Source organism: Podarcis melisellensis (assembly GCF_964234715.1).
Source record: "Podarcis melisellensis genome assembly, chromosome: 1".
NCBI lineage: Eukaryota > Metazoa > Chordata > Lepidosauria > Squamata > Lacertidae > Podarcis > Podarcis melisellensis.
The window spans coordinates 82,621,449-82,631,938 of NC_138528.1; the positions used below are offsets into that span (position 1 = coordinate 82,621,449).

At 51.2% G+C, this 10,490-nt stretch overlaps 1 protein-coding gene across 1 annotated transcript; it reads right to left on the bottom strand.

The window, feature by feature from the left end:
• Positions 1-986: 986 nt before the first annotated feature.
• On the bottom strand, positions 987-9,866 carry PPP1CA (protein phosphatase 1 catalytic subunit alpha). Its single transcript, XM_081922798.1, has 7 exons — positions 9,585-9,866; positions 6,787-6,918; positions 5,614-5,844; positions 4,449-4,553; positions 2,742-2,965; positions 2,390-2,524; positions 987-1,389 (listed from the first exon to the last, which is right to left on the bottom strand). Exons 1-7 carry the CDS (start codon positions 9,637-9,639, stop codon positions 1,279-1,281), a joined length of 993 nt encoding a protein of 330 aa, XP_081778924.1. The 5' UTR covers positions 9,640-9,866; the 3' UTR covers positions 987-1,278.
• Between the last annotated feature and the right edge of the window lie 624 nt (positions 9,867-10,490).

Consider the following 10,490-nt stretch of genomic DNA (forward strand, 5'->3'; position numbering starts at 1 on the left):
CTGTTAGTAGTATCATGTGTTAAAAGTATCATAGGAGCTTTCAGGACAGCCCTACTGGAATCTAAATTGGGTGCATTAGTATACAGTATTTTACCAATTCCCAATCCACTGGTCTTTGTGAGCTAATGGATATAGAAGAACCTAAAATAAGGACCTTGTCTGCATCCTTAGGGTCCCTTGCACAGCTCATGCTATTCATGCCACATACACTTATGCTCTTCAGAGCTAGGAAGCCTTCATGCCTCTACGAAAGGGGCTGTCTTACCACATAGTGCCACTGCATAGATCAGCTTCTCTATTCCATTTAAAGCTTGCAGGAAATGCAGGTACGTGAGGAGAGTAAGATATAGGTGGTTAGTGAAGAAAACGTGGACTACAGAGATACCGAAGCAAGCCAGTTTTTCAACATGAAAGTCTTAAAACTGCTAAGCAGAGGAACCTGCAAAGGTAGTCACTCCATGGCTCCATGTCAGCCAAAGTGCAAAGGGATTTTAGCAGGCGAAATATGGAAAGGTAATTGGGGATAGAAGGCAAGATGTCTTTTAAGATGCTTCGCCTTGATCGTGTAACTTGCTCCCATTTCTAAGAATGTGTGTGCAGCCTTGCTGCACCAAAGCCCCATCTGGCCCAGCATCCCATATGCCTCTGGGAAGCCCATAACTGCACTCTCCCTACTTTAAGATTCCCAACAGCTGGAATTGCAGAGGCATGTCACCCCTGCTACAGCTATCAGTAGGCCCTCCCCTCCATGAATTTGTCTAATCCCCTTTTCAAGCCATCAAAGCTGTTTACCATCACTACATCTAATGGAAGCAAGCTCCGTTTAGCTAGGCACTGTGGAAGGAGGACTTCATTTTATCTGTCCTGAATCTTCCAACATCCTCTCCTCCACACCTCCTAAGGAGAGCTTGTTTCATCCTCCAAGCCGCATCATGCAGCCCCATTCATTTTATTCTCCCCAAACAGCCGACAAAGGAGCAGCTACATAAGAATCTTACATGTTTATTCAAAAAGATGTAGTAACCCCCCATGGGGGAAAGGGGGGAGCACACATCAGGACAAAGTTGGCAAAAAAGTCAATCAAAAATACCCCCAAAAATAAAGACATCCCCAATCCCAGGGGAGCAGAATTTTTGGTATTGAATTCTTATTCAGCCGTTTTCTTTAAAAAAATTACATGGCTGGGCCCTGGGGAGGTAAGCAGCCGCTGTACAGTGTAACCGCTACGCAAGACAGCCTGGGCCCCACACCTACAGCTAGGGGGGCAGGCAGGGCTAGTTACTTCTTGGCTTTGGCAGAGTTGCGTGGCGGAGTGATTGGGCGCCCACCGGGGTTCAATCCACTGAACTGGCCATATTTGCCCTTATTCTTGTCAGCCGGTTTCAAGATCTGTAGAATTCAAGAAATGAAGGGTGGGGAAGGGGATAGGAGAGAAAAGATTAGTTTCAGGGTAAAGGTTTAGTGTCTCATTGCAACCCACAACCCCATTTGACCTCTCGTTCAGATGCTAAATAATCAAAGCAACAAAACAAGGACTGAAGCCCTCTTAAGTCAGATTTTTAGCACTTAAATCCAGGTCTTTAAACAGGACTTAAGACCTAAGCTATTTCAATACATGTTTTCTTTCTTGGTAGCTTTTTGATACTGCTAATTCTGGCATAATTTTTAAATCTTTTAAGCTAAAATACAGTGTTAATTCATCTATTTATTGTTCTTTTAATTGTTTCATGATCACTTTTATACTACTGTTTTAAGGTAACTGTATTTCATATACATACATAAATAAATAAATAAATAAAATGTACTGTAAAAGCTGCCTCGGCGGTGTTTTTATATCCCATTCTCCCTTCTCCCCTCAATACAGCTCCTAGGGGTTGATGGAACGATCAGAAGAGTGCAACACTGAATTTCTTCCATACATATTATCACCCTGTGGCTTTGGGATTTTTTTCCTAGTTAAAAATAGCACAGAGCTCTAGATGAGCACTGGGCAAAAGCTAACTGGAAGAGCTCCCAATGGAAGAATGTAAACAAGTTTCACATTAAAAAAAAAAAAAATTACTGTAGCCCCAGAAGGCTGGTTATTTGGGCATCCCAGTTCACGTTTGTACAGAAACATATCCTGTTAAGCGATTTAACATACAGAAAACTATTTTGAAATAGGACAGATAATTTATATGATACATTTAAAATCAAAAGAGGGGTGTTCATATCCTGAGGTCCCACACATCTTATGTGGCATCCAGCATCAGGATAGTGGATCACCAAAAAATCTGCCTCTATTTTTTTTTTAAGGCTTCTATCCTCCTTTACAACCTACACACTATCGGAAGAGGGTAGAGTACTGGCAATAGGAAAAGAGGGAAGTGCTATGCTCAATAGTCTTTACCTGGAAGGAGCACATAAGAGTCTCGTCGACACTCATCATTGCACCTGCATTATCAAACTCCCCACAGTAGTTCGGGGCAGAAAAGAGGGTCACCAGCTGCCGTTTGGCAAAAAACTCATAGCCGTCTTCTACCACCTATTGGAGGGGGAAGGCAAAGAGAAACAGAGGGAGGGGGCAGAGAATTAACCGTGAAGCAGGCATAAATATGTACATGTTCCCCATGTCCTGCTTGTGGGCTTCCCCTTGGCCAGGCTAGATGGGCCCTTGATTGACGCAGCAGGGCTCTTCTCCTGTTCCCACTCCCACAGCCCAGACACCCTCCCCTCTTCCAGGGCGGCCTCAGTGCCCCAACCTGGTGCGCTCGGCAAATCAAGTCCAGATCATGCTTGTGAAGGAATTTGGCGACAACTTCTGAGCCAAAGGTGAAGGAGACCCCGCGGTCATTCTCGCCCCAGCCCTGCACGTCTTTGTCAGGATCGGACCAGAGCAAGTCACAGAGCAGGCCCTGGTCAGGGACATCCGTGGGCCTCATGATCCGCCGAATCTGTTCCATGGACTGGAGGTCAGGCGAGAGCCCTGGAAAACAAGGTATACATACCGTCAATGCTGCCAAGGGACAGCAGGTGGAGAGGAGAGTTGTGCCAAATTTACACCCTCTGCCAGGGTCAGCTCAAGCCTGAGGCAGAGCATCGAATGGCACCCACCCCCTCCTTGAGTCAAGGCATAAAGTACCCAAGGCCAGCAAAGTTATTCTGGTGCCCAAGGCAGAAAAATTACACAAACCTCTCCTACAGTTAAAAATATTAATAAAGCAAAACAGGCATTTGCCGCCCTTTTACATCACTCAGTACCACCTCCCCATGGCAGGCAGCCTCCTGACTCCGCCTAATGGTAGGGCTGGGCCTGCCCCTCTACGCATACTCTTCCCTTAACTATCCCCAACTACTACTTTATGTCTTGTCACATTGCAAGAAGGAAAAAAGAAGCAGTATCAGGAAATTACAGAGAAAGAAACGCTAAATGGAATTAAGTAGTCTACAGCATGAGTTAGCAGAAGGTAGCCTGGTAAATTTTTGGATGATTTGTAAGGATCAATCGTGGTTTCCGATTCTTCATTATTTACAAACAGCACCAAAAAAAAAGAGAGGCTGCAGCTGTTTGCAAACCTACATGCCTGATCCATGGACAAGTTGTATATATTTCAGCCGCAGCAATCCTTAGCTCAGTGGTAGGTAGAGCAGCAGGTTCAATCCTTGGCATCCTATTTCCCTAAATATGCTTAGGATTGCACACAGTTCCTTAAAGCTGCAAGTTCTTCTTTTTTAAAGTCTCCTCTGTGCCTGGCCTTCTACTAATTGCTAGTCTCTTAGCCTCCGTGCTCCTCACCTATAAAATATAATAACTGGCTGCCATCAACCAGGTCTGTGCAGCTCTGTTGGATGGTTTTAAACCTGTGTGTTGGACTCCCTTATCTGGAGCAACCCAGCTGCAAATGTGTACTTGTCTATGCAGGTCACAGAATATGGAGCTCGCTGGGTGGAGGAGGCAGCTGCCTCTGCCAGCAGCCACTATTGTCCACCTGCCTCCAGTTACTGAATTTTATGGTGCCGATAAACAAACAAAACAAATCCTGCAAGCCCGAATCCTATCCACCCCTGCCAAACACACGCTGAACTGATGCTCTCCCAGTGGGCCAAAAGAGACCTGGGGAAAGCCTTCACTCCAAACTCCGCAGTAAAAACAAATGAATAAATGATGAAACCCTTGTAAAAAGTCTTGACCTTCTTCCCATTCGTGTAAACATTTCCCCGAGCTTTTATTCTGCCCGCCCCCCAAGGAAGAGCACCAGCTCACAATGTGCCAAGGCACCTAATTCCAAGGTAGGTTGCTCCCATGGCCTGTGGCTGCAGCAGCTTTTGTTCTTTGCCAGAGACACTGCTGGTTGCAAACCACCTGGGACAGACCACGCAAACACAGTCGCCAGTGTCTGCCACCAGGCAGCAGGAGCAGCATTTTCTCCCCTCCAACCCAATCCCCATCTTTTCTGGGGCTGGCCCACCTCCATGGCAGCAGAAGATCTTCTCATCGACAATGGCAGCGATAGGCAGGCAGTTGAAGCAGTCTGTGAAGGTCTTCCACAGTTTGATGTTATAGCGCCTTTTACCTGCAAAACGTGGGGGAATCGGGAAACGTTAGCAAGGGGAGAGAGGGAAAGCAGGGGGTCTATTTTGAGAAGCCATGCTCCTGCAATGTAGGGGGTCAGGGGGAAGGGAGAAAAAGAAGAGCATCCCAGTAAGGACAGACGGATGCTGGGGGCCAGACTGACAGGTTAGGAGGGCCACATTTAGACCCCGGTCCTCTGGTTCCCCATCCCTATCCTCTCTCCACCCTCCACACTTGCACACTGTCAGAGCCACCCGTGGTCCCAGCTCACAAGAGACCCAAGTCCAATCCAGTTTATATACAAAAGTCTTTATTGAAGAACATTGCCGGTTTTACATTCCATCTCCGTGGCTCTACGTCTGTGACATCAGACCGCTGAAGTCCCCTCTGAATCAGTCCCGCCCCTGCACCAGCTTAAGAGCCTTGTCCTGGACCACCTCTTCCTCTCCTTCCTTTTCCGCAGGGTCTTTCTGCCCCCCTGGGCTCCCTCCCGTCGGGACTCCTCAGAAGCTGACTCCTCTGACGCCTGCTCCCCCCTCCTTCGCGCTTTGGGGCCAGGCTCCTCCCCAGGGCTTCCCTCACTTCCGCGCGCCTCCACATTTGAACTTGGCGCGCGTACGTTGCTCCTGACCTTCCTCTCGACCGCTACACTGCTGCCGGTACTACTCTCCGCCCCTTCCGGCAGGACGTCTTGCCCCGATCTCCTTCCCCTCTCTGCTTCCTGCTCTGCTCCCTCTGACACACTGGTAACTCCACCCCCTTCACTCCATTCCGGCGGAGAAGCCGGCCCCGATCTCCAACTCCCACTGGGGCCTCTCCCTTCGCTCCCCTGCTCCTGACTGCTTCCCCCTTGGGCTCCCCTTGGCCTGACCAGGGGGGCTCCCTTTTGGGAATCCTCTGACTCACTGGACAAACTCATGGACGACCTTTGGTCATTGTCATCCTCTTCCTTGTCGCTCTGGGATTCTTCCCCCTCGCTCTCTGTCTCCTCCCTCATCTGCTCTTCTCTCCCTGAACCCCTGACACACACCCACAGTTCTAAATAGGAGCCTTGCACTCACATTCATCATAAAAGCCATAGATGCGGTTGATGCTGGCACACTCGTGGTTCCCCCGCAGCAGGAAGAAGTTCTCAGGGTATTTAATCTTGTAGGCCAAGAGCAGGCAGATTGTCTCCAGCGACTGCTTCCCTCGGTCCACGTAGTCACCCAAGAAGAGGTAGTTGCTCTCTGGGGGGAAGCCCCCGTATTCAAAGAGTCGGAGCAGGTCATAGTACTGCCCGTGGATGTCACCTGGAAAAGGGAGGGGGGCAGTTGATAACAGTAAGAGGAGCGCTGATGGAACTGTTGGAAATGTAAAACAGCTCTCTTTTGTTCTGAGCATGGGAGAGAGCAAGAGACCAAGAAGGGTACAAATGCAGATGATCCTCTTTCCTCCTCTCAGCTGCAAGGGTCTGATGTGCTTCTAAGGAAGAGGCGGCGGCACAGGTCCAGGTCCAGGTTACTGAGGTCTTATGCACAGGGTACCAGTGAACCCCTTTGTCCTCTCCATGTCCTCATGCCTCACCCATTCTCCACTCTTGGCCCCACCCCTTACCTCTTCCTCTCTGCTTCTTTATGTTCTCAAATATTACTATCCTTTTCTCTTCATCTCCTCCCCTCCTTCTACTTCCTTTCACCTGCTGATATTGCCTGTCTCCCTCTCCCTCTCCTTTTCATTTTGATCACTTTCTTCTGACTTCTGCCACCTTCTCTGCCACTTTTAATTTGCACCTCCCTGTGTCTTCTGCCCCTTCCTAATGTCAACTTGCCTGAAACCAAAATGAACAGGGAATCAGATGAAGGTTCATTACTGGCAGACAGTGGCAAGGTTAAGTGACCTACAGAGTGAGCAGGCAGATTGCAGTCTCAGAGGGGAGGTCTGTGGGTCTCTCAAACCACCGGGGCCATGGGCAAGTGCCCCACTAGCATAGGACCTTGGCTGAGGCAGCAACAATAGCATTAACGTACCACCCATCTCCAAAAACAGTACAGATGTAGCAGAACTTAACGAATACATTCATACATGAATGTAAACGCTGCAGATTGAATAAAAGTATGATGAACAAAAGCCGCTCGTGGGGAGGGGGATATAGGTATTCCCAGTTTACCAAAGTATTGAGATGCATTTCAGATTTATCCCGCTTGAGCAATTATAGGCTGACGGCTGTACTAAACAGTAGGTTGGAAACTTACCGCAAATCTTGAGCGGGGCTTCCAGCTCCAACAGGATGGGCTGGCTCAAGAAGATTTCTCGCGACTTCAGGCACAGGCCCCGAATCTCGTTTTCGGTCAGCTGCACATTCTTGCCCGGGCGCGAGCCTTGCACTGGAAAACCAAAACATGCCAGCTGACATCTGCAACACATGCCCCCCCCATCCTTCGTACACGCCAGTCTTCCCCACTCGCACCTCCTTCACAGAGACATTCCCAGTGCTCTCCTCTCTGGAAACAGTCCTGGTGCCCTGTCCAAATTTACTTCCTCTCCATGCCATGGAGATTGTCACATCACCAGAGGCAGAGCTGCATTCTTGACTCTGGGATGGCGAGGAGAGGTGGGCAGGACATGCGAAGCCAGCTCCCTTGAAGTCCACCAATGTATAAGTGCCTCAAGAGGCTAGTACTGGAAATATTCGCTTATCACATTAGAAGGCCTAAAGCTGCACCACACCTGCATTATTTACTTTAGCCGACTTCTGTTCCAGCACCTACGTTACTCATTGCCAGAAATGAGGCTGGTAGTTTTCCTGCCCCCCCCCCGCAAGTCTGTTGCCAGTCTGACCTATACCCTCTGGCACAGAAGCATTACAAGACACTAGGAGGAGTCCAAAAATCTCAAAAATGCAGGTGGCTACTTCTGTTTAAAGGAATTCACCACCTTTAGCCATGCTCATGGGGACAAGAGCAGCAGAGCAAAACAAGCAGGATCAGTGCACAGCGCTGGCATGTGAAAACATAGAGCTTTGGAATTGCAGCTATGCTACCAGGAAGCCCCACCACCATCTGGAATAGGCTGGTGCAGACAACTCAATTTTATAATAGTTACAAAGGAACTTTCTTAAGGCCACCAGTAACAAGGATCGGATCCCAAATATTAGGCAAACTTGGGAGGTTTTTGTTTTTAAATACTTCTGTTTACTAAATGCAACTAAATAAACATGCTGCTTAAAGGCCTCTAAAAATGTCCTGATGCATTTTTTTCCTAATATGCACAGTGTGTGTGCAATATTTTTTATTTTATTTTTCTCATTAAACCCACATCGCAAGCTGAGCATCAGCTTTGATTGCAAAAGATCCCATGTTCAACTCCTGGCATCTCCAGGGAACCTAAAAGAGCTGCTTCCAGTTGGTGGAGACAATCGGAGAGCTAGATGAACTGATGGACCAACTCAATACAAGGCAGTTTATGTTCCTATGAGTAACCAGTGCTGACTAATACTAGTATGCCAGGTGAAGGCCTGATGGGCAAACCCAAACAAGCTTAACTCTGTCTGCCTGTTCTTGTGTACACTGCTGCTTTCTTTCAGCTTCTATCCTCTAGTTGGGCAATAGGAACAGAAGCGTCCTACCTTACAAGGGAGTGGATAGTCCCAGCCAAACTGAAATCTCATCGCACCAGCACAGGTGTGCATCTAGCTGGCCAGCAAAAACACAGCACCTTCCCTGGACTGGTTACAACCCCAGTCTTTCCCAACTGCTGAACTCAGTGCCCCTACTCTCAAGTAAACATGCTGAGGCTTGGGGCCGTTAATTTCTTCCTGGGGAGTTTTGCCAGCGCAATGCCCCGTCTAGATTCTTGGCCAGATCCACCCGCGAAGTGGAGAGGTTTGCTAGGGACAAGCCCCTTTCGGGGCCTCTGGTCGTGGATCCAAGGCTACAGAGAGGATAGGAATCCGCCCCGCCCCGTCGGGCTCCGCTCCCAGGTCCTGACCGTCGCCCAGGCGGAGGTGGGCCGACACCTGCGCTCCACCCCGCCCACAAAGCCGAGCCGAAAAGCAACGCTATTTCCTCGTAAAGAGGAACAGCGCCTCCCTCTCCCCTCGCCGGCGCCTGCGGAGCATCGGGGCGGCTCGGTTCCCACGCTCGCCATGCTTGCCCAATCGCTCAATAGGGTTCCATCGCCGTCACTGTTAGCATTACGTCGCGAGGGGGGCTCCCCCGCCCGACACGCGGGCGCAAGGAAATCCCACGGGCGTCGACACGCCCTTCTGGAGGCGCCGCCGCCCCCAATTCCCCTCGCCAAGCCTCCATCCTGCTAGTTGCCCGCTTCGGATTCAGAAATCCGCCGCCCTTATCCAGGCCTCGCCTAGCGGGAAGCCGCGAGGAGGGAGCCGCACCCGGCAAAAAGAGGGCAGCAGCGATTTCGCCGAGCGGGGAAGCTCCGAGCTGAGTCCGAGGGCGCCCACGCGAGATCACGGCTGTCTTGCTGCATTTAGTTCTAGTAACCCAACCCTCCCTGCGGCGCGTTAACAGCGCCGCTTCCTCCACGGAAGTTCACACCAGAGCCTCACTTTATGGGGGGGGGGGAGCAGCTTGAGTTGCGAGTTTCACAGGAGTGGACTGGGGGGGAGGAAGCGTGAGGAGCACTGAATCCACGCAAAACTTACCCTGGTGATATACCTAATGGAAACCTCCCCCCCCCCAAAAAAAAGACAAAGGAGAATGGTTCATCTCACACACTCACAGCAGCCATCTCCCCCCCCTCCCCCGCAAAAGTGGCTGTTGCGTGCGTGGGTGCAAAGCTAGTGCAGGGGTCTGCACGGATTTCTCGCCGCCACGCGCGTTCGCGGCGGAGGCTGAAGCAGCAGTGTGAGCGGGGGCGCCCCCGCCGCGCATTCCAGCGCGGGGAGGGGAGCAGGAGGGCGATCGGGGATCTCCAGCAGCCCAGTCCAGCCCCGCGCGCAATTCTCCTCGCGGGGCGGCGGCGCCGCAGCCAATGGCAAGGGTGCCCCCCCCCCCGCAGCCCCGCTGCGCGCCCGGCCCCCGCGGCTCACCTTCCAGGAGGCGCCCGATGATGGAATCCAAATTGAGCTTCTCGCCGTCCGACATGGCGGCCCGCTTGGAGAGAGGAAGCTGCGCTGCCTGGGCTCCGCTCTCTGTCCCTCCGCCGCTCTCTCTTTCCGCGCCCCCTCCCGCCGGCCCACTCGGTGGTCCCAGCGCAGGCGAAGAGCAAGGGGCAGCGCCGGCTCGGCTCTTCTTCTACCTCTTCGCCGAGGAGCCTCCGCTGAAAGAAGCAGCGAGCAGGAAGGGCAGACGCGAGCGCACAGGCCCCGGCGGCCGCCCTCGCCGCCACCACCACCTACAGGCTGGAGGGATCAGCGCGCGCCCCGGAGCCGGCGAGCTGCGACTGCGCGGGCCGTGGCCTCTCCCCACAAAGAGGGAGGCGGCGGCGACCTTTCTCGCTTGCAGCCCCAGAGCCTTCCCTAAGGCGACTGAGGAAACGGCGTCCCAAGTGCCCGGAACGCTGAGCTTGCCCAAAGTACTTATTTCCAAGAGAATACGTATACTGTATCTATGTAAAAGAAAACATGAGCGACGCTTTAACGTGTTCACTTCCACGACTAACCTGTGAGGTCAGTCCCCATCTCCCACCCCGCCCCACCCATTTTACAGATAGGAAGATGAACCCTCCAACATTCCTCAGAAAATAGGGACATTCTACTGATGTAGAATAGTGTCCCTGTTTTCTGAGGATTGGAGTCAAGAGACCCAATATTGATGTGGTGCACCACTGTAGTCGGATATAAACCCACTAAAGTAGAAATTTGCATTTGGCCTCTCTCCAGCTGCTTTTTCTGAGAATCTGCTAGAGTGGAAATTTCCGTTCCACTTCCAGGTTGTAGTTTCCCCAATTCTGAGGAACGGAAAGCAGCTGGAGCCATATGCCAAGAGAGGAGGGC